Below are 25,164 nucleotides of genomic sequence, written 5' to 3'. Positions count from 1 at the left end.
GAAGTGTCCTTAGGCAATACCAAATGTCCACTTCTCATAGAGAAAAGGGCTGCACATAGATGCACTGTATGGATATGTGTGTGAATGGGTGAATGTAAAACTGTACTGTAAAGTGCTTTGAGTGGTCGTCAAGACTAGAAGCTATATAAATACAGACCATTTACCATTTAGACGAGTGGAGAAGTCATGTAGCTAGCCAGATGTTGCTCACTTTTTGTTGGTGCTTTTTTGATGCTGGGCAGGTGTTGGACAGTGGGTGTGGGCTAACAATTACAGCACATTAGGTGATAAGTCTGTAACTTTAATTGTTTCTGTTATATTGAACTGACATTGTTCCTTCTCTCTCTTATAATTTATTTGTGCAGCTGAAAGGACAAAGGCACAGCAGGCGTGCAGTTTGGGGGCCATTGGGCGGACATCCTCCTTGGGTACTATCACTGGGCCCTACCTCACTGGACAGTGGCCTTGTGATCCTCACGTGCTCTACTCATCTTGTATGAAAGATAAATCCACACAGGTAAGCACAACCCACACACTTCTTTTTCCTGCCAGGTGTCTCGTTGTGCCATGCAGTATTTTCTAGAGAAAATTAAAGGCAGAGATGTTTGTGTCACTGGGACGGTGATACAAGTGTGGGACCTTGTATTTGAGGATAATACTGATATACTGGTTTGGAAATGACATATGATTGACATTGATTCTTAACAAAACTAAGGTTCTACAGTCATTCAAGCAAGTCTGGGATTTGAGCTAAATGCTAACATGTTCACGATGCTTTTAATTTACTATGTGAAACATCGTAGTTTAGTTTTGACGTTCAACTATTTATTGAGTCAAAGTCTGTGTGAAGACTGAGTAAGTGTTGTCCCTTGAGTCTGTGTTAGCTTTTGTTGACGAGTTTAAAAAAGAATAATATCTTAGGTTTAGAAATTGGAAAAAGTCTCGAAAAAGTGATCTCACCAAACCTGTAGCCGACTCATCCTCACTGCTTAATGACACAAGCTCTAGGGATCATTAGCGGTTACTAGCATATCTCACCCAAATCTCTGGCTGGACTGTCAGAGGTCAAGTGGCATTGTGAATTTCTCGGAAAAATGTGGGAATATCTGCAAGACACATTTCTGTTGATTAAAATCTTCCACCCGAATGTCTGTGAACCGTAATCAATAGATGGTTGTAGATACTTCTTAAGTTTCCTGTAAGGATTGGTCATTATTTCACTTGCGTAAGCCCTTTGAAAGACTGGAGAGCTGCACCTCTGGGTTGTGCCTTAAGTGGAGGATATTTGGCGTCATTTTCCTTTTCACCATCTGCAACCTGAGCGAGGACTGTATGAGTCACCACTATCAGTCTGTGTAGGTCACATAACTACCAGCACTTGAGCTGCGGAGGTTTAAGAATTTCTCCTAAGGATATAACAAAGGTCTCTATGTCATGTTCACTGGTTTAACCTCAGTGGTAGCTTAGACTGTAAACATGTTTGTATCATTTACTTCTCAGGATGTAGCGTTGTTATTCTGTATCATTCTGCCCACACCTTCCTGCCCTGTGATCCTCTCATGCTGTGCAGCCTCAGATGTCCCCTCCACACTCTGCTCTATTCAGCCTGTTTCTTCTGGGTTGTGTGACATTTTCCAACTACACATCTCTGCAGCTTCAAAACCCAGATGACCTCTTTGCTCTTAGTGTATTATTAACCCCTTAAAGTGACAAAGGCACAACTGTGAGTGTGCATGAATGCTGCACCAGCTGTTTGACAGATGTTGCACGAAGACGCACATAGCTCATCTCTCGCTTACTTCTGCTTGCTCAGTTTAGTACATTGTAGAAAAACTACTTTGCAAAGGCTACATCCACATTACTACATTTTTGTTTGAAAATGCATCAACTCTGCTACAGATAGAAATGGTGTCCACACTTCTCCAGAGGAGAAGATGTTTGGAAACACTACTGGCCCCATTTTAGATTGAAAAAGGGCTGTGTTTTATTCTGGACGATGAGCTATTATTCAAACAATCTGAGACAAGTCTTCAAATAATAACCAAATGCTTCCTGTTTCCACCAGTACGTGCATGCCTACTGTACATGGGTGGTCACGTGATGTGCATTTTAAGGCATGTTGGTTTGGTGTTTTATTTTTGAAATGTAGGATCTGCTGGGCTGGCCAGCAGAGCCCACACAGATATAGAGCAGCTGTGCTGTGACTTAACTTTACCAGTGAGAGGCAGCAATTCATTAAACTAGGGATGCACAATATATATCATTCCGATATATTATCGGCTCGATAATGGGAATTTTATATTATTATTTATTTATCAGAATCGGAAATTATAGCCGATAAAACATCAGATAAACACAACAGACATCATGGACATATGGACCTCAGATGTCAGTCCAGTGAGTGTTCTTGGTTTGACAGCTCGGTGGCTGGACAATGATTTTGTAGCTGAGGGTTTACTTCATTTATACTGCGAGGCATTAGTAGAAGAAGTAGAAGAACATGTCCATTTATTTCTTCTTTACTCGTTAACTCCTCTCTCTCTCTCCACAACAGAACCACTTCCGTTGGTGACCCTTCACAACAAGAGTCCCAACAGACACAGTGCTTATGACAGGAAACACAAACCAACCTTCCACAATAAAGCAACTTAATAAAATAGCTTACAATTTCAATATGAAATGGACATTGTTGCATGCACTCGCATACAGCAGCCTCTCAGGTCTTTAAGAGCCTTCATTTTTTTAGGAAAGATGCACTTTATATTTTGTTACATTGCATTTTGTAAAGTGCAATGTAAAATGCACTTTACATTTCTGTTCAGAGATATTGTTAGTGCGTTTAATTTATTTTTCAATTTTTAAGCAATACATTTGATAAGATATATGTTACATGAAGGCCAAAGTATAGAGAAACCTTCCTTACTCTCATGCACTAAAAGTACATAAGCTATCCTGAACCTTTTTTCTTGTCTTTATTGAGCACAATATTCCATGTGCTTTTAAAAATTTTTATCAGGCTTTCAGGTCTATAAAAGCCATTATTTTTGAAAGCACATTATTTTATCTGAATTACTATTTTAATACATTGACATGTCTTATTTGAGATGTCGAAATATTTAATTTAAATTCTTTTGAAGGAGAAATTTTCCTCCTCCACCTTAAGTTGTTGGAAGTTTTCTTATGTACGAACACTCACAACTGAGTCAGAACTGTTTCTGTTGTGATAACAATGTTATATTAATTCATCCATATTTGCTTACTATGTGTTGCAATTGTACCCTTAGGTGTGCATAAACTACAGGCTATGAACTCGAATTATTATCCGTATAGGCCATGTGAAGCATTGTATTATTGGTTATTGGTATCAGCCGGAAAAATCTATATCATGCATCCCTACACTAAAACATGAGTAGTTTGCCAGAAAGAAGGAGATTTACAACAGCCTTTGTTGATGTCAGCCTGCACAAGCAAATTGTCCAGACAAAGTGCAGAAGCTGCTTTTTCTAGAAAAAAAGGCAGCATAACTCAAAACATGATCCTACCTCTTTTCTTTCTGTTGGCAATATAAATAAAAATATCTCAAGAAAGACAAATTATTATGAAATTCAAATAAATATGATCAAATAAGGCAAAGGAGTAGTCTGCCCCACAATCTAGGTTAATTACAAAATGTAATGTAATTTGTTTAACAGTCATTGTGTTTGTTTTTTAACTTTGTGCAACCTGGATCTGAACAATAGATTAGTTTTTCACATTTACTGTTGTTTTTTTCACCACTGAAATAAAGGTGCCACATCATTTGTGATTTCACAGAATTTGGAGTAAGTCTTTAACATAAGCTGACACAACCTTTTACATCTTAATCCACATGAAGAAAGTTAATCAAAATGACTCCTGGATACTCCACAACACTGCGGTCAAATATGGCTCTAATGATTACACAGTTTGGAAAAACCTTGACTTCAAATGTAGATGAAGAAGAGACCTTATTGTCCTAGACGTTCTATTCGAATTTATACAGAAACTGCAAAAAACACACCTTCAAGTTATATAATACTTGTATGCTTCAGTATAAACATAAACAGTTTGGCTGTCACACTTTGCCTATACGAATATCTTAAATGTAAGAGATGCAATCAATATGTAGACCCCTGGATCCATCTAAATCTAGTGTATTATAAACCAGTCAATGGCCTGTCACTTATATCACTCACTGCATCTACAAAGGTCCAAAGGTCAGAGTAAGACTCGTCACAGTAACCGTAGCGTAGCATTTTCAGCAAGTTAAAAACAAAACCAACATGTCTGACAATGTCAAATCTAAACTCAAAGGTTTGGAAGAGATTTGACAGAAAAAAAAAGTCTGGCCATATGTGTCTGTGTCATATGTGTACTTCATCATATATGGTGATATAATGAAGTGCAACGGTGCACGACAAACTTGGCCTAGTGAGACAGTATGATGAAACCTGTACAGGTGAGGAGACTTTGGATGGCAGCACAGCTAGCACAAGCAAGATACTTATCTCTGATGTCATATTTCTCCCCAAACTTACTGCTTAACTCACTTTATATGCCTCATGTCAAAAATATCGGCCTCAAGTCTTTTTGTCTTTTGCAGCATATTTGAGTTAATAGAAATTAAATGTAGTTCTAAAATCAATATTTATTATAAAAGTGTTTACTGTTATAAAGCAGGTACTTGGGATTCCCTGGTCTTTTAATAACTCTCTCTTTGATGGTAAACAATGATTTTACACAAATGGCCTATTCTGATTTGCAAATCATTCCATATTTAAAAGCATCTTCACCTGAATTGTATTATGGCCATTATATCTAGATATTTTTATGAGGGGAGAGAGGCACACTCTTAATAATCATTAAGAGCATTAGCTCTTAAAAGATAACAATAGTAGTAGTTGTGTTGTAGTCAATGAAGCCTGAAACCAATCAGTTGTCACAGAGGTGCTTCTTAGTTGGTGCAGTAGGAGAGTAGCTCCATTCAGTTTTAATGTCACGTAACATGGTAACGTTCCACAAGCAAAAGTCGCACAAAATTAGAACTGTCGTGCTTTGCTTTCAGTCCATCTATAATTTAAAATATTACATCCATTATGCTAATTTATTTTCACATTCAAACTGCAATATATAATAAGTTTGTGTGTGTGTGTCCAGATGTTGAATTATCTGCCTAATTTAAGATGAGGAACAACATAATATGTTGTGTTTTGCCTTCAGTGATTTAAGTGGGGGAGTGATTAGTTGGTAGTAAGATGTCATGTTTGTGGCCAGTGTCTCGTCCTACTAATTATTTGGACTTTGACTAATTGCATGTTCTTGCTGTTCTTGGTGGAACACAACTAATACAACTTTGTTGAACATGTAATCAGAGATCCCAAGGAAGAATATAAATAGTAAACTAACTATTTTCAGTTTTCTACGCTTTTGTCGCTGATAGCCCATCAAGCTATTTGAGTCAGTGTTGAGTTATGATCCAATCTCAGCATCGAATTGGTGATCTCTAACCGTTATGTAACTGAAATTTCTGTTCAACTATTTCTTTGTCTCATTTTATTTTATATACATTTGATATGTTTTATTTCTTAATGCTTTGCCTGTGTAAAGCTTTCGTCTCTGTGTTTGACATGAACTTCATAAAAGCAGATGCACTGTCTTGCTTAGAAGAGCAGGTATGTTGATAGTAAGGTGTAGCTGTGATGTTTTCAGACTCCTGGATGTTGGTGTGACGAATCAGGAGAGAAGAGGAGCACCCACCAGCGTTCTGCGTCCTGGGGCAGCGCCGACCAGCTCAAAGAGGCACGTCACTAACATGAACACAAATACACACATATTCAGGTCAAAGAGATTTTTATTGGAAGCTGAATGGTAGATGGTAGATTATGGTTGACAACATGATGCGTTTCTAGTCTGAACAACAACCATTTCGCACACTTTCATACTGTACTTCTATCAATATAGGCAGTGCATCATTCACATATTCATCAGTCATAGTCATCATGAGCAAATTTGGGGTTCAGTGTCCGGAGCCACCTGCTGACATTGGTTGAGAGGCGGGGTACAGCCTGGACAGAAACAAGCAACCAACTAATGCTCTGGTCCTCTACTAATCTGAGGGTTGGTGGTTCTATGCTATATATAGAAGTGCTGTATGAATGTGTATGAATGTGTGTGTGAATGGGTGAACATGACTCTGCCATTAAGACTAGAAAAACACTTAAAAATAGGCCATTTACATTAGAGTTGTCAGTTACTTAAGAGTAACCTTTTCTCCAAGTGTATGTTTAGGCCTGGCAGCTCCAGACTGCACTTTACACTTATCTTTTAATTTGCATGTTGAGGAACTCATAAAATATTAAAACAAAAGCCAAAACATGCCTACAAGTGAAGTCATTTGGTTCAGTGTTGGCCAGAGCCGAAGCTGCAGGTTTTGTAAGTGAAAAAGAAAATCTGGTTGTGTGGAGATTGAAAGAAGTGAGTTCCCCACATGTGTGTAGATCATTTCTCTGTTACTCAGCATGTCACAGCTGAAACTCTGACTGAACTGTTGGTGGTTAAGATGTGTTGTGGGTAATGTACATGTAGATACCAGGTTTTGAACAGGGGGGGGGAGAAACACTTTAGGAGATTGATGTTGATATTAATAAATATATGCAAGTTTTATTCATAAATCAAATATTATATCCAGGAGGAAACACAATGTGATTTACATGAAGATTAAGAAGAAAACATTTCTATCTACTAATCTCCAGAAATCTCTGTCCGGCTGTCTGGTTGTGGCTCACATATCTCGAGAACCATTCATCTTATTGGCTTCACACTTGGCCTGTGTATTGTTAAGACCCAAGGACGCACAGTGTCAAATTAGGTGCAATCTGAACTGGCTATACACCAAAACAGGCGACCGGCGCTCTGTAAGTAACGTTGATCATTACAGCAGCACGCCCACGGCAAATAGGTTCTGTGTACTGTGTTGAGCTTCACCAAACTTTATGCATCAGCTGTGTCTTTAGGGTCGGAGTCCTGCTGCCAGTCTTTACTTACTACGGCTCAATTGCTGCAGGTTACTTTTACAGTTTGAGAAAAAACTGCAGCTTTACCGCAGCCCATTCCAAACAGGCACGTTTAGTACAGGCACTGCACTAATTATATGATAATAAGAATAATAGCCTAGTTATAATCAGGATAATAATAACACCAACTGTAATAATAGATTTCATTTTACAGCATTCTGTGGTTTCTTGTGTCACAGCAATGAGCTGGTGGGAAGTGCTGGTAAGACTGCAGCTGTGCGTTCCCTCCTTTGTGCTGTTCCACACCACAGAGCTGGATGTTCTAATGTGTCAGATAAATATTCCACCCCCACTGCTGCTCTGAACATTCGACAGACACACAGTCACAGAGTCAGTCAAAGTGACCGTGGGTACTGACACAATGTATTAAATGAGTACAGAGGGTAAATTATTATTAACCGGAGTATCAGTCCTGACGTTATCAGTTCTGCAGGCTGTACTGGAGAAATTCAGAGAATAGATTTCCTTTTTATTGTTGCTACATAAAAGTTAGCTTGCACATTTCACCTCACCAGGGGCCTCATTCATAAAACATGGTGCAGGATTCATGCTAAAAGTGTATGTGCACACAAAGGCCGAAAATGGCGTACACAAAAAAGGATTCCGATTTATAAAACTGTGCGCACGCACACCTGAGGGCAATGTTCCCTTTATATATCACAGTCCACCTGGAAACATGCGTACGTGGATCTGCAAGTGATGAGAAGATGAAGTGTTTGTTAGTGAGATGGAGGTGAAGAAAGACAGATTGTTTGGAAGCCACAGTAGTGATGTCACTAATAATAGAAAATGCACTGAGTGGTTACGTGATGCAGCTGCTGTTAATGCAGTGAGTGAGAGTGAGTGCGATGCAGAGGACAGTGACTGAAATATAAAAAGTCATATTTTAAGGTGGAGGCAAAAAATTATTGTTTCTCATCCTCGGAAAATGTTCTGCCTGTAGTGATAAAACAATAGTTAGTTCAGTGCTGTTGCTGTTGCTGCCATTTTCTTCTGGCTCTAACATAACAGTTGTGTTATATTTGGCATTATGGTACTGATGGTGTATGGCAGTGACACACTCACATCCTCTGAAGCTGCACCCTGCTGCTACCTAGCAGCAGCACGGACGTGCCAGATAATGCTATCTCACTCTTAACTACTTCCTCGCTTTGCAAAGGCTATAACCTGCTGCAATTTATGGTCAGTCAAGCCCCAGCAGGCTCTTCTCTGCCTCCTGCAGCAAAGAGAACAATACACGCTGGGCAGATGACAGCTCAGCTTCACTAATGTGTGCACGGGCACATTACTGAGTTGCAGGGCTGCAGAGGAGGTGCAGCCCCTCAATAGACAAGGTTCAAGGAGGAAAAGAAGAGGGGACAGTCCTGAGCATTGCAGCTGCTTTGAGCAATACACTAGAAAAGTGAGCTGTGTGCATACAACTAATCTGAATGATAGTCCTGTATGAAAGAGTTGGATTGTTTAATTGTGTAATTTATTTTCTTAGTCAAAGACAAATCTAGTTTGAGTTGACAACCACTGACAAACGTGGGCTGGTGGGGAGTAGGTCTGTTTTCACATTTAGTACAGGCATACGCCATTAAATACTGGTGCATCATTGAGCTTTCAAAGCCAGCATGTCCTTCCACTGCCTGAACACGCCTGCTGTGCCATTGTTTGGCTTGTCATCTGTATTTTCACACTTTCTTTTCTGTTTTTTTAATTTTTTCATTTAAGTGTATTTCCTTTTCTTTTAGATGTCATTTGAACCTGTTCTTATGTTACTTAAAATCTGTTCTCTTATGTGAATTACATTTTAACATGTTTTTATTATTATAATTTGTTATATTACTAAGCGGGCTAGATGGCTTTCATAGTACAAAACACACAGGACTGTACTGTGTACATGTGACAGTGGAGAGGGCCTGTGTCAGTGTGTTAGAACATGTTCTGGAGTCCTGGTGTAGAAAGGAGAACTGGGAGTTCCTGTTTCTCTCTTCCAGACACACTGATAATTACAGACACAAACAGCTACAGCTTTACAGAGTTAGGTTTAGCAGAGATTAACATCTACATATTATCTTCATATTAAACACTCTGCTCATTCCTTTGGTTCATAAGAACGTGTAGAGGTTAATACCTCTTTCATGTGACAATACATAACCCATTGGTTCCTGGACAGTGTCTGAAATCACTCACTATTTAAAGAGGGGCCCTCTCTGTCAGACATTCTTATATATAAATACTTTTAATATTGATACACCATTTCCATTTACTGTATGTTAGACATTGTCTTTTTTCATGAATGTTGTAAATATTATTTCCTTGACGTGCTCAGCTACATGTGGCATCTATTGTACTTCTGTATGTCCTTGGAGAGGGATCCCTCACATGTGCCTCTCTCTGAGGTTTCTTAATTTTTTCCCCTGTTAGGTTTTCTTTGGGGGGGGGGGGTAGTTTTTCTTTACTCTTGTTGAGGGCTATGGACAGAGGGTGTTGCACCTTGTTATGCCCTATCAGACAAATTGTGAATTGTGATTGTTGGCCATACAAATATGTTTGTATTGATTGATTGGCATGTACTGAGATCAGATACACCCTGTCATTATCCAGATCTGTGCAAAATGTCACCTGTTCATAGATATTGGCACTCTAGATATGCCTGTGTTTGTCAGACAGACATCTGTATTATTTCAGAAATTAACAAAATGCAGAAAACAATCTAATAACATGCTCACAATGTTGAAAAAAGTGGGGGGGAAATCCTGGATCCGCTCCCTTAATTAATTCTGCTTCAAAAGTGAATGTGCTTTTCCTTGGCACATTCCCCACACTATCTTTTTGGGACAGTCGGTGCTATCATTTATTGTATCATACATTATTTGATGTATATTATTAAATGAAATCTGGGAACTGAGGTCTGATAGGTGTATTTAAACAGAATAACTATTTCAATACCTGTAATAACATTAACTCTGTGTACTATAGAGTATTCTGACCCTATTTGTTCTCTCTGTTTCTCCCAGATTGCAAAGCTTCGGCAGCAGTTCCAGCGCGGTAAACAAGGAGGACGCCACAGTAAAGACAAAGACCGGCTGTCCCCTCTCCAGTACAACACCATCACCCTCACCAGCTCTACCAACCACAACTCCAGAGCGAACAGCCACATTCAGGTAGTGTACTGCCTGAAAATCGTTTTGTCCTCACACTGGAAGGACTGAGCTTAAACTGATCTCGGTGTTTTTCAAATTCACTAATTTGAAAAACATTCTAAAGAAGCATAAAGTCAGATGAGTGTGGTTTAAGGCCATACAAGGAACTTTTCATTTCTGTTGATTTTGGCGCCTCTGTGGACAAAAGCAGTAGTGTTTCCACCTTCTCTTGTCCTACAAACCTTGGTCTAGTCAGCGTGTGCATTTGTTTTGGAAAGAGTGGGGGGAAAAAAAGACACTGCTGTTTGCAGGATGCATATCTATTAGGAAATGTATATTTTTGTTGCTGTATGATTGGTATTTTAAATTTTCTCTGGTTGGGAAATTCACATTTTGATGACGTTTGGGCCCAGGCAGTGTGATCATCATAGCAGGGGACCTAAATCATGCAGATCTCAAACTGGTCCGGCCCAAACGTCATCAAAATGTGAATTTCCCAACCAGAGAAAATTTAAAATACCAATCATACAGCAACAAAAATATACATTTCCTAATAGATATGCATCCTGCAAACAGCAGACATGCATGAAGTCATCATGCAGCTTTTCAAGCGCTACCTGAGCCTTAGCTTGTGGGGGAATGTATACTGCCATGATTAATAATTCTCCCCTTGGAAGAAAGAATGGTCTGCACCTTACCACCAGGGGCTCTAGGTCTTGGCAGCAGTGTTTGTTCACTCACTCTGCTCTTCCCGGAGTCCCTAGTTTGGTCCTCTTCTGTAAACAGAGCAGCCGGCTACTTCGATTGCCGCGTCCAGGATGTTGTTGTTCAGCCAGGTCTCTGTGATTATAGTCACAAATTGAGGCGTAATCTCACTCTGATCTTATCCATCTTGTTTGCCTGCGTCATTTTGCTGGTGGGATGGTAACGCTGCTGGTCTCTGTGTTACGTAGGATCTCCGGGGAGTAAAACAAGTGTTGAAACTGAACCTCACGCTGAAGGAAATGTAAACAAAGGCTTTTTAATAGTGGCATTGCTGCTGCTGTGACATCACAATCACATGCTATGAAAGGTTACATGCAGAATGACAGCACAAAATGCTTTACTGTTTTACTGCTCCCACTCATTTTCACAAGCTCTGATTTGTGTGTGTGTGTGTGTGTGTGTGTGTGTGTGTGTGTGTGTGTGTGTGTGTGTGTGTGTGTGTGTGTGTGTGTGTGTGTGTGTGTGTGTGTGTGTGTGTGTGTGTGTGTGTGTGTGTGTGTGTGTGCATCTTTTTCTCATTTCAAGGTGCAGTTTTCTGTATTTTATTTGAATAAAATATATTCCTCTGCTTCTAGCTGCAAAAATCCTGCCTATTTACACTGCATGCCAAATCTACACTCCACCATCCCTCACTCAGGAAGAATCTGACTCTGGAATTCCTGTGTATTTAATAGAAAAGTACTTCGATGAGAACATGTAGGACTCAGTGAGGAGAAGGGGACTTGGTACAATCGCTTTTTTTCCAATTTCTTCATGTTTATTTATTTTGGTATGAAGTCCTTGATTTCCCTGAGTATGAGGTAGTATAACTGAGTTGAGACCCAAAGTGGACAGAAAATAACAAAAGTAATATAGCAACATAGTTGGAAGAAAACCATCTTCTTAGTATAACATTGGAATCTGATATGTAGCACTGCTGTTATGAGGAATAATACGGTTGCCTCAGAAAGAATTCAGACTCATTGACTTTTACTGCCAGCTCACAGCTTTGTGTGTGTGTGTGTGTGTATGTACATACATGAGTGTGCACTTTTAGAACTTTATAACTGAATACACACTATCCCATGGGGCCTTGTGTCACTCGTGGGTTGAAAATCGAATTTCACACTGTCTTTATAGTAATAATTAATTTCAAGGGTCCAGGTTACTGTTATGTTAGGGTAAAGTAAAGTTTAAGATTAAGCTTTTAGGTCTGATGGTTTAGGTAAGTGTGAGGGCAAGGGAATGCACTATGTAAATGAGTTGTCCTCAAAGGGATGAAACAAGTAACGAAATTGTGTGTGTGTGTGTGTGTGTGTGTGTGTGTGTGTGTGTGTGTGTGTGTGTGTGTGTGTGTGTGTGTGTGTGTGTGTGTGTGTGTGTGTGTGTGTGTGTGTGTGTGTGTGTGTGTGTGTGTGTGTGTGTGTGTGTGGAGTGCAGCAGTTTTCCATGTCGAAGTCGGCCCAGATGGCGCTGTCCAACATCACAGTGCCAAAGCCTTCCATCTCGAGGGTGCCCAGCAGCATGGAGGGCATCAACCATGAGCTGGAGAAGGTCTTCATCAAAGACAACGGAGAGAAGGAGGAGCTAAAGGTGGGCTATGTTTCATTTCAGTTCATTCTGAGACCGGATGTGATCAACCCAGTGTTTCAGTAATCCTCTCTTGAACTCGTGTACAGATTTGCCTTGTCTCAGTTCTGATTGCTGTTCTGCCCCCCCTACTCCCAAACCCCAATGTCCGTTTCCTCTCCGACTCTACAGTCCCTGGAGGTTCCTGACGGGCGGCGAGCACCCTTCCCTCCTCAGCAGCGCAGCAGCAGCACCCGTAGCGTGGACACCCAGACTCCCTCAGCCCCCGGCCGGTCCAGCAGCTGCTCCAGCCTGTCGCCCTGCCCCTCGCCAGCTTGCCCACCAGGATCACATGACGGCAGCCCCTACTCCACAGAGGATCTACTGTACGACCGGGACAAAGGTAAAGAACGTCGAGCTGTTGTTCGGGCTCCTGGAGTCACTGAGTTCATGTTGTTTCCCCAGTTGTAACCACAAGTCTCTGGTGGATCCTTGAAAGCTCTGCAATTTTAGAAAGGAATGCATTAAATTAAATTTAGGGCAGATGGAATTGCCCTGGGTATTATCAAACATTTTCCATTTATATCCCACAACAGTGATTTCCTCAGCAATTTTTTTTTTTACCCTATAGCCTTCATTCTAAAAGAAGGTAACACAACCCACTCAGGGTGACATGACATTGTGTTCATGTGTTGTCCCCCTGCAGTCTAACTTGACTCAAACTAGCTTTCCACAAACAGCCTCGACCCTCTTGATATTTTTTCCATCTATGGTGTTGATCCCAAAGTGCTTCCTCACATCACTCCTCAGATTTTTGATGTCATCTTCATCTGTTCACCTGTTTACTCATGACTTTCACTTTGTGTTAGCAGAAAACTGTCTTACCACAACCTTAATTAGAAAATAATGATTTAAAGTTTCATTAATCAATCATTAACAATGGGTCAGAGAACACCAGCTCTGTAGTTCCAGTGAGCTTTCCATCCCTTATTTTCTTTTGAAGCTCATAGCTCTCTTATTAAGCTTGTCGGGACAGTGAGCTGTGAGAATCCTCTTTTAAATCAATGAAGTGCCCACACTATAATTCACTTTGGCACAGCATGCTATTGAGATACGGTACAGTAAGCCGATTCATCGGTTGTTAGTTTGGATCCTCTTGCTACAGCCTTCATTACATCTTCAGTAGGAGGCAGTGCGCTTGGGGCTCAGGGAAGTCCTGAGAGATGACTAAAACATTGTTGAATTTGGTCTTTTCATTGGATTTGCTATAGGGGGGAGAATATTGTGGCTGTTTGACAGATTTTTTTGTCTTGTGCATTTATTGCAGTAATGCTGTCAGGTGACTCTAAGAGCTTGATTTCACTTGTCACACATTTGTTTCCCCTGTAGAAGCAGAGCTTGTTAAAGCAGTCTTCAAAAAACTGGACCAACCACACACATTTAAAGCATGTTCTCTGTGTAACTTTTAAAAAAACCTTTGTTTAGGCACCTGCAGTCAGAATCCTGTTGCCCGTGCACCTGGTGTGGCCTGGCTATGCTATTGTTTTGGTGTTTGGTGCTTTTGTGGAGTTGTTGTTAGTCTCCTGGGAACCGGTTGATTGTTGACTTGAGTTGGGTATCGTTTGCGTTTTTTTCTGATACTGGTGCTAAATCGAGACTTTTACAACGCTACCTGTGCGCTACCTAAATACTTCAGCCCCAAACTAGTCTTCAATTGTCTCCTCACCAGGGCCAGGGTGGCGACTGAGTAGGTAGGGTCATGCAAGCAGGGACTGAAATCTGAGTTGTTAGTGTTCTGGTAGGTGCCTGCTCTGTCGGAACTGGTGGCTTGGAATTGGTACTGGATTTTCATGCACCACCCTGTTCTTGATATTGGTGGACATTTCTAAGGTAATGTTAGGTAGCGTTGCACACTGTTGGCACTGTAGGCGACCAGTAGAGAGGCAATGAGGGACAACAACACATGTAATATGCTCCCTATTCTCACTTATAGTACCAAATAAGTTGGACCTTGGATTCACATCAAAGAGGACACAGGGAGGGCGAGTTGTTACATTTTATAAGCACATCTGCATGAGACGGATAAGTGGGCAACATGAAAAATGCACCTGTAACTTTAGAAATACAATGTTGCCCTTGTGAATTGTTCTGCTGTATCTACCATGTGTCTCTGTTCACAGACAGTGGAAGCAGCTCACCACTGCCCAAGTTCGCCTCCTCACCCAAACCCAACAACAGCTACATGTTCAAGCGAGAGCCGCCGGAGGGCTGTGAGAAGATCAAAGCTTTTGAGGAGATGAGGTATAGGCTGTAACTTGTGTTGAATTGAAGCATCGCTCTAAGGCCTCAGCAATGTATGAACCTCACTGATGCTACTTGTGCTTCTCTTCAGCTCGAGGCAGTCCGCATCGGCGTCAGTCCCCCTCTTCTCCTGTCCCGACAAAAACAAGGTCAACTTCATCTCGACAGGTTCGGCATTCTGCCCCGTCAAACTCCCCGGCTCCCTGCACCTCACCCCGGCCTCAGAGCCGGAAGAGGATGAAGATGATGTGGCGGCGGGCCCCGGCTCAGTGCCCCAGGGGGCCACATCATTCTACGGTGGCCCTTCTCAGGTCTCCACGAGCACCAGCACAGAAGACCCTCCAGAGGAGCCCGGCTCACCTTCAGAGACTGCAGACCCCCTGACAGACAGCCCAGCCATTAGCTAGACCTGAGCAGAGCTGGCCTCTGGCTATAGGATCCACGCTAGCAGCCACCAACCAACACCACTAACTGTCCCACCAACACCTCCCTCTGCTCTGCCAGGGGAGTCTGCGACTCTCTGTGCTGACCCCCTCCATACTCTTCTGTCTCTGCATGACGTAGCACCAATGTCCCAATTAACCACCACCACCACAAGACTCGCCACCTCAATGTTCTGTCCTGCACAATGTCTGAGCTGTTGTTGGTAGAGAAGGACTTGATGGTTAAAGTTTTTTATATGCAGGCATCAGAGGGAGGAATGGAGCACTCTGGATGGGGGGGTGGGGGCATGCATTATAAAATGGTAGTCTGGTTAAATTATGTGTTGTTTTCTGTTTCAACAATCACAGTATAAATAAGCTCTAATATATATATACACACATATATATATCAGGGTTTTCCCTAGGCATCTTAGGTGCTGGTTTTTATTATTGATATTTATAAGTCATAAGTCAGCTGACCAAGCTACTGTAGCGAGAGTCCTTCTTCTCAAATCATTTGTCTTGGAGCTCATCTTTCTTCATTTCTGCAGTAAAGACGTTAAGAGACTGACATTCTTACATTGGAGCTGAACGCCATCTTTTCTCTCTAGAGTAGTAAAGAACTCTCAGGAAATTATTTTCCTTCGGTTTAGACGCTTCACAAAAAGTCCCATAACCGTAGGGAAAACCCTGTATATGTATATACACATACATATTCACAGGTCAGCCACAATATTAATACCACTTACCACATTTACTGTTGAGACTGATCAATGTGTGTATATATACATACATAAATGTATATATGCATATATTTTATGTGTGTGTGTGTGTTTGTATATATATATATATATATATTTTCTGTATTATAACAAAAGACATATGCTTGTTTAAAAGAAAAATCCAAAACTGTATCGCTGTGTTATGTACTGAGCAGGAGAAACGGCTGTATAATGGATTGGATTATGTTTACACTATCCAGGTCACATGATTGAACCCTGTTTAAAAATAATTTGGGCAAAGACTAAAGAAAATACAAAATGGCCACAAATTGGTTGCACAGTGTCTGCATCTGGCCTTGCATCTGGCCTTGCTTCAGGTATTTCACAATCAGAGTATATACTCAGGTAATATGGAATATGTGTCCATACAAATATCTGCAGCTTGACAAAGCAGAGCAGATTCACTGTCATTTATTCCTGGTTTCTCTCATTCCCAGACGAATCGTTCCTCTCTGTTCCAGAGTCCAGTCTGAGACTAGACCCGTGACAGGAGCTGCAGAGGGTTAAGGCTTAAGTTAGTGGGCTTCCTTTTGGACGGGTGGTGGAACACTGTTTGGACCACACACACTGTGACTGATGACATGTGTGGCCGTGTGTGCACTGATGGAAGCATGCTGGACAGAGACTTGGAAAGACATGCAGTGAAAGTCTGTTATTTAAGTCTGATGACAATGTAGGACTGGCTCTCTTGAGCCTGTTGACGAGAAGTCTGCAGTACCATCACATGAAAATACACTCTAACAGAAGCATATGTGCAGATTGGAGATGAGGTTATACAAACTTTCTCTGAGGTAGACATGACCTGATTTGTTATATTGGACCTTACTAAGGAGGTGTATTGTACAAATGAGCCTGACTTCATCAAGACCACACCTCACCTAATTTCTGAGGTTCATATCCATATATTTAAAAAAGATAATATTATATATTACCAATATTTGGTAATTTGATGATCCTCCTAAGTTGGAAGAATTGCAATCAAGATATAGAGCACAATGTTCCCCGTTTTCCAGCATTTCTTCCAGTATAACACTGATGATAAGGAAAGCAACAGGTCATTGTTTTCAAAGAATGTATAAGACGTGTCATGAGACTGAATTGTTATTTCAATCAGAGAATCATACAATTTTTCCCTCATCAAGAAATAGTTCTAGAATAATGAATGAGGAGATGTGTGACTGCACGAGGCACATTCAGGCAGGGTACCGTCAAGACGTTCAAATTTCAGTATCAATACCATTGTCAAACAAACCAATTGTGAAAGACCAAGCTTTAAATACACACAAGCAACTTCAATAGAAAAACTCATCCTGACTGGCAAATTGCTTTAAGCTTGCACTTATGAATATTCTTTCCAATAGGCCAATATCTGTGTAAACTGTAGAAAGGATCATTTTTTTGTGCCGCAGTCACAGAGAACTCACCAATCTGCAGTTCCCCTCAGCTCCATGGAGTTCTTTTCTTTTTAAAAACTTCACTCTTAACCAGCCAACATATGTTTTTAAAGAAAACAACTCTTAAAAATCCACTCAGCACAAAATGACAACGACAGACCATGACGCAGCTAAAAAGACAGGGGGGTTAATGGAAACCAATACAGGGCTTTTAAGAGACTGAATATTTCCTTCACTTGTATTTGCTGGATGTGTCAACGGGTACATGTCACTTATTAGCTGTGTCTCAATTCAGGGGCTGCATCCTTCGGAGGATGTGGTCCACCCAGCCCACAGAGACCGCCTTCTTTATTTGCAGTGTAGACCAGGCAGAACCAAAATGAGACGGTCTGGTCTACAGAAGCTTCCCGTCATTGCCGTCACCAGCTTGTCCTATCCTTATTGCTGTTGCCTAGCAACAGAGCTGAAGTTGGACACGATAACGTTTTAATGCCCCTTTTTTAACGTGTACCGTTAGCTGTTCGGTTTAGTTGAAGCTTGATACTCAAGCATTGGACGTCTTTTCATGCCGTTACCTCTTTGAAGAACGTTTTGTCGATGAAGCGATGGGAGGGATTCACCCATTGTAGCCATCATTTTTCCGGGATGGAAGGTAGTGTTTGTGGGCTGCATTTGAAGGAGCCTTAAAATGTCTAGTCTAGTTGCGGTGACACAATCAGTCTTCAAATGCAGCCTGCAGAGTATGCGGCCCCTAAACTGAGACACAGCTGTATTTTTTGCTGCCCCCAAGTGACAAAAACCCCATTAATGCAGCTTTAAATTGACAAGCAACAATTAAACACGTTAAATTACTCCCCTTGGCACTATATATGTTTTAATAATGATTCAGTAAGTAAAGTAATCAGGTTTGATACCCAGCCCTGGGCAACAGTGGATGTGGAAACACTGCTTGGTTCAATCTTAAAAATTCCGGGTGCGGCCACATCAGATGAATGTTTGTACAACCTTTATCTCCATTCAGTTGATATCCAAACTCAGACTGTACTAACCATCCACACACTTGTTATTCTATTAAATGCATTCCATGCGATTTTAGTATCCAAGACATGAATAGACTCATGATGATTCATTCCTAAAATATCTCTCAGCCTTTTGTTGTGATTGCTGTAAGAGACTAGCTGCAGTACTAAGCGATGTTTTGGCTGCAGAGTCAGTAGCACCTTCATGTGTGTGATGCACAGATAAAAGCCTGTCTCTGTTATTACTGAGTGTTGTAGGCCTCCTCACGCTGCCTCCAGGCAGCTGAACCTTCTGAACATCCCATGTACTCTGTGCTAAACACCGTCTTTTAGGCTGTTAAGTGAGCATCGCCAAGTGTAAATGATCCACCACTTTGATTTGCAAGAGTGAAACGTAATCCACATTTATTTTGATATCTGGTGTGCTTGTGGAATCCCTGCATTAATGTTCCCTTCATATTTTGCATATATGTGGCTTTTAAAGAGGCTCAATGCAGTGTTGTGGTTTCTAAAGACTTTTCAGCACCTTACCAAGAGCTATAGCTTTCCCAATGTCCCACATATACACGACATTGGTAAACTAGATGTGTGCAATAATAGATAAAAAAAGGTGATGTTCTCTGGGATGTTGTCCATTCTTTGACTCGAGCGTCTCATCTTGCATTCCTTTGGTTTTGAGCACGGGGGCTGGATCAGCAAGTAGTTCTTTGCTAAAGCCATCAACCAATACAAAACCAGCACTGAGAGTGACCAGAGCACATCACTGGCAGGTCAGAGTGTGCATAGACTTACTACATGATACTCCTTGTGTAATCTGCATTGTCAAAGTTCATGCACAATGGCAATAAAGAAATATTGGTTGTTTTGTCCACTCTATAGTGTGTGTGTCTGAGTCTGAGTCAAGGGAAAGTCTGAGCATCACCACTGATCAACAAGCACACAGGTCGTGTTTATGATGTGTCATTATACTCCATTATATCTCCATTATACTCCATCTGAACAGAACCAGCTTCAGTCTGATCTACTGATGGGTTTGGATGGTTTTAAACAGTGTTCCTCTCTGTTCCTGAGCCACTTCACATTACAGCTCCGGTAAAAAGAAAAGCAAAAACATCCAGTGCCAGGAACTCAAGTGGGTTGTTATAAATAAAAGATCTGTATACTATACCAGCAGCACTATGAGGCGGCGCTTTGAACTGAGCACCAGTGTCAGTGTGCTAACATGCTCATGAAGCTTTAGAAGATTCATGTTGTTTAGTTTAGCCTGTTAGTATGTTCACATTACGGGGCACAGAAAGCTGTACATGCTGAAAATATCAGCAACATTTCACCATGTTTGGCTCCAAAACGTTCAACAAAAGTGTGTATTTTTATATGCAATCTTTTTTACCAGGTTTAATATTTGTCAACCTTTTCCATATTTACTTTTTTAATTAAAAAAAATATATCAAAGATCATGTCAATGTTAATCTTAATGTTAAATGTTATACCTAAACATCTAAATTAAAATATTAAATCGAAATATATAAAATAAAAACTTTAAGAATAAATCTAAATCTAAATATCAATTAATTAAATGTTTAGTTTACATGCAAATTCTTATTACAGTACCAAAATCACTCTTCCTCAGATAAAATTTTAATTAAAACATTTAATGTTTTAGATTTAAGAGTTCTATTTAACATTTAGGTTTAACATTTAACATTAAGGTTTAAAATTAATATTCAGATTTGGCATTGACACTTTTATGAAAAAAATTATATATTTCAAAATTCACAAATGTTGCTATAAATCTTGTAAAAACAAATAAAAAAATAGTTTTTTATGTTTTGGAGCTAAATATGGTGAAATGTTGCTGTTAATTATAGGATGGGCCACTTTACAATCTCCACTACATAACACTCCATAAATGCACAAAATACAAAACATGACTGTAGTGATTCATCCATTATCTATAACACTCATGTCGTAAGGGTTGCAGACGGACCGGAGCCAAACCCAGCTGACGTGCCAGACACTGTGGACAGGTCACCAATGCATCGTGGGGCTAACGTACAGAGCACTGGTTCTTGAGAAGTGGCACAAAACAGGATCCCATATTGAAAAAATGAAACTTTAAGCTCAGAAAAATTAAACTACATGTATGTATCTACCATGTACTAAGCTACTGAGGTATGCTTTGATACAACCTTAGACCACCATCAGACACCCAAAACACAAGTACATTTTCACTCACATTATGCTAGACCCATAAAGTCTATGTAGCTTCACCATTATGTGTGTGTACGCCCTACGTTTCCTAAACAAGCTCTTTTTACTCTTTAAAAATTTTTGTATCCATTTTACGTCACATGAATGATTGAACCCTTCTCTGTGGACATGCTGTTTAAGATGTAGTGGTAAGACAATAAGTGTCATAGATTTGATATAATAATTATTAAATTACATTGAAGGGGATAATTGTGCTGAATACATTCTATAATTAATCCTTCATTACATCTACAGTTGAAAATATTTCCATTTTTAAACACAATAGCAGTTTATTTTTAATCAGAGACAACCAACCTTTCACTCTCACATTTACACCCACTGTCAATGTATAGTCTCCAGTTAACCCAAACCCAATTTGCCCCTTTTTTGAAAACTCACACTTTTATTTATCAAATGAGTTGCAAAATGAATAGAAAATATAGTCAAGACATTGACAAGGTTAGAAATAATGATTTTTATTTGAAATATTAATTTTGTTCTTCAAACTTTGCTTTCGTCAAAGAATGCTCCATTTGCAGCAATTACAGCATTGCAGACCTTTGGCATTCTAGCTGTTAATTTGTTGAGGTAATCTGTAGAAGTTTCACCCCACGCTTCCTGAAGCCCCTCCCACAAGTTGGATTGGCTTGATGGGCACTTCTTGCGTACCATACGGTCAAGCTGCTCCCACAACAGCTCAATGGGGTTGAGATCTGGTGACTGCACTGGCCACTCCATTACAGACAGCATACCAGCTGCCTGCTTCTTCCCTAAATAGTTCTTGCATAATTTGGAGGTGTGCTTTGGGTCATTGTCCTGTTGTAGGAGGAAATTGGCTCCAATCAAGCGCTGTCCACAGGGTATGGCATGGCGTTGCAAAATGGAGTGATAGCCTTCCTTATTTAAAATCCCTTTTACCTTGTACAAATCTCCCACTTTACCAGCACCAAAGCAGCCCCAGACCATCACATTACCTCCACCATGCTTGACAGATGGCGTCAGGCACTCTTCCAGCATCTTTTCACCTGTTCTGCGTCTCACAAATGTTCTTCTGTGTGATCCAAACACCTCAAACTTTGATTCCTCTGTCCATAACACGTTGTTCCAATCTTCCTCTGTCCAATGTCTGTGTTCTTTTGCCCATATCAATCTTTTCTTTTCATTGGCCAGTCTCAGATATGGCTTTTTCTTTGCCACTCTGCCTAGAAGGCCAGCATCCCGGAGTCGCCTCTTCACTGTAGACGTTGACACTGGCGTTTTGCGGGTACCATTTAAAGAAGCTGCCAGTTGAGGACCTTTGAGGCGTCTATTTCTCAAACTAGAGACTCTAATATACTTGTCTTCTTGCTGAGTTGTGCACCGGGGCCTCCCACTTCTCTTTCTACTCTGGTTAGAGCCCGTTTGTGCTGTTCTCTGAAGGGAGTAGTACACACCGTTGTAGGAAATTTTCAGTTTCTTCGCAATTTCTCGCATGGAATAACCTTCATTTCTAAGAACAAGAATAGACTGGCGAGTTTCACATGAAAGTTCTCTTCTTCTGGCCATTTTGAGAGTATAATCGAACCCACAAATGTGATGCTCCAGATACTCAACTAGCTCAAAGGAAGGCCAGTTTTATAGCTTCTCTCACCAGCAAAACAGTTTTCAGCTGTGCTAACATCATTGCACAAGGGTTTTCAAGGGTTTTCTAATCATCCATTAGTCTTCTAAGGCGATTAGCAAACACAATGTACCATTAGAACACTGGAGTGATAGTTGCTGGAAATGGGCCTCTATACACCTATGTAGATATTTCATTAAAAACCAGACGTTTCCACCTAGAATAGTCATTTACCACATTAACAATGTATAGAGTGTATTTCTGATTAATTTAATGTTATCTTCATTGAAAAAAACTGTGCTTTTCTTTGAAAAATAAGGAAATTTCTAAGTGACCCCAAACTTTTGAACGGTAGTGTATATATTTGATATATTTTCATATATTGTAAGGTGTCCTTGGGTGTCTAGAAATGTGCAGTGACATGCAATCTATTGTTATTGTTATTACATTATCTTCACTCTGTATTGGGACTTAATGGTAGATGTTTGAACTGTACTTGACATAAATGACTTCACACTCAGTTGAGGCAGTTCCATCATGAAGCCAAGAACTTCAGGTGTCATTTGCATCAGTAATTCAGCATGAAGGTTGAGACTGAATTTTGGAAACAGTATTTTTGACATTATACTATATAAACTGCACATTGAGCTTTCAACTGCAACGCATGGGCCAGATGTCATCAGCTTTGGTCATGTGATAACATGGGCCTTAAAATGTAATATTATGGAAGTCCTTTAATGGTTTACTGTTTCCCTCTTATTCCATTATTCACACTAGTATGTAAGTTGCAGTTTTTATGTTGTTGTTTGTCTTGTGCTTAGGTTTCACATTTTCACCTCGGTGGACAATAAAGATATATTCTATTCTATTCTATTCTATTCTATTCTATTCTATTCTATAAAGGAGGCGCCGCATGGCTGAACAGTCATGCAGTGACAGTGTCTGCTCTCAAATGAATATAGCACATCAGTGGTGATTTAACACTTGTAAATGAGCAGAGTAACTGAAAAGCCCCAACTTTTCAGTTACTCTGCTCATTTGCAGTTTTAACATCATTTAAACTAACTAACTAAATTGGTTTTAAAGTCTTTTATTCCCCCCAAAAATTAAAAGGGTAAAATATGCATTAAAGTCGGTGTCTGTTGTGAAAGGGACAGTACAGAGTAACATGCAGTAGTGTCTTCATCCAGCAGATGGCAGTATATAACCACAGTACAGCTGCAGCTGAGGCCTGATCAGCACCAACAGAAATGTTTAACTCAATGAACTCACTGTGTTAGTTTCTTATTAAGACATGTCTAAAACTCTACCTGTCTACTTCTGACTGCTACAGCAAATACATGTTAATGCCATGTTTTATCACCATGGGACTTATTATGGTATGATTCATGGGTTGCCATAAATTTGGAACAGGAAGTAGAAAGACTTGGGAGAAATTTGACTCTAAAATGCAGATTTTCTACGAAGAAAACCATTGTTGCGCTGTTTCAGCTGCTAATCGGCTTTGTCACAAAACTCGATTTTCTGTGCTAATCTCAACCTCCCAGCACATGGGAACTGGGCACACAGAACAAAGGTAAGACTCTTTTAAAATCAAATTACAGAGCATAAAGCCTCTTGTAATCCTCTGTTTTCCAGCCGTCTTTGCAGTGATGCTGTTTCCTCCGTTCAGATGCAGCTCTGTGCAAAATGCTAATCCCTGTTTATCAAAGACAAAAAGATAATGGAGCACATCAAACTGGCGCCCAGCTGCTGGAACACACGCGTGTGACATGTGGCTGCATGAAGACAGTCCGCCATGTTGGGACAGAGGTTGGTTTGCCCTTCACTCTGCGTTCCCTCTCTGACCAATCAAGCCTTAAAATTAGCACGTAGTTAGTGAGAGCTGTCCCCAATCAGAGCCCTCTCATCCAGCCAATCAGTCCTGCTGACACAGAGCCAGGGCTCGGAGGTTAAACACATGCTTCCACACTGCTCTGCTCCCTGCATGTGGAAAGGAGATATTTGCTGTTGATGCTCGCTTCAGTTATTCACTGATAAAAACAGATTGGAAGCTGGAATGTCTGTGTTTTCTTGAAGGCAGCCATAGTTTGTCCAGTAACTATTAATTCATTCAGGGGGAAATCGGTCTGAGAATAGCCGATCTTCAAATGGAGCTGAAACTTATTATTGTTTGTTTCCCACTTGTCAATGTTCTCATATTGCAGGTTGAAAAAGTTCTTGCATGAAAGAAAAATAACTGCGAACCATGTAATTACCCTTTGTTATCCACACTGTCTATTTTCATGTCAATTATTTACTTGTCTAATTTTACTTTATTATTATTTATTTTTTTCTGACTTTTGTATTTTGTTTGTCAACACGTCTTCTATGTCGCTACATGTCTATTATGTCATTACACCAATATGGTATAAAAAGATATTGCAGTCAGAACAAATTTAACCCAGGAGAAAAATGGAGGTACAGGGGCCTTACTGACCATTTAACAAATGTTAAAGTTCACTGTGGAAAATGTGGGCTCAGAGTGAATATACAGTAAACTGGTACGGACACATATTAACTGACAGTGTAGAAAAAAAACAGGGTTTAAATAAAGCCGTGGCTGTGCCTGTGATTCTAGTAACAGGTTGAGAGTCAAAGGTGATCTCTAAAATATATTAATGGTAAATGTACTGTATTGATGTAACAGGTTTTCCTCTCATTGACCATTCAAAGATCTTTACAGTACATTTACCCACTCACTCGTACATTCATACAGTGCTTTACACCATTCACACACTGTCTGGATACTGGAGTCTCAAGCTCCTGAGCCACAGAAGCCCAATATAATAATAATAATAATAATCATAATAATAATAATA

The 25,164-nt window shown here is 40.3% G+C and overlaps 1 protein-coding gene across 2 annotated transcripts in view; it reads left to right on the top strand.

Annotated features, from left to right (window-relative positions):
* glcci1a (glucocorticoid induced 1a) overlaps positions 1-19,324 on the top strand; it is a 31,791-nt gene extending 12,467 nt beyond the window's left edge. The window contains exons 2-8 of one of the 2 annotated variants that reach the window (XM_034601194.1): positions 366-517; positions 5,728-5,817; positions 10,097-10,243; positions 12,407-12,559; positions 12,728-12,938; positions 14,716-14,836; positions 14,928-19,324. In XM_034601194.1, the coding sequence (XP_034457085.1) occupies positions 366-517; positions 5,728-5,817; positions 10,097-10,243; positions 12,407-12,559; positions 12,728-12,938; positions 14,716-14,836; positions 14,928-15,243 (1,190 nt within the window). In that variant the 3' untranslated portion in view covers positions 15,244-19,324. The remainder of the gene's footprint in view (positions 1-365; positions 518-5,727; positions 5,818-10,096; positions 10,244-12,406; positions 12,560-12,727; positions 12,939-14,715; positions 14,837-14,927) is intronic. The other variant, XM_034601195.1, reaches the window with a different exon arrangement.
* The last annotated feature ends 5,840 nt before the right edge of the window (positions 19,325-25,164 follow it).

Source organism: Hippoglossus hippoglossus, chromosome 11 (assembly GCF_009819705.1).
Source record: "Hippoglossus hippoglossus isolate fHipHip1 chromosome 11, fHipHip1.pri, whole genome shotgun sequence".
NCBI lineage: Eukaryota > Metazoa > Chordata > Actinopteri > Pleuronectiformes > Pleuronectidae > Hippoglossus > Hippoglossus hippoglossus.
Note: the sequence above shows the minus strand (reverse complement) of the source record. Positions and strands in the feature narration are given on the sequence as shown.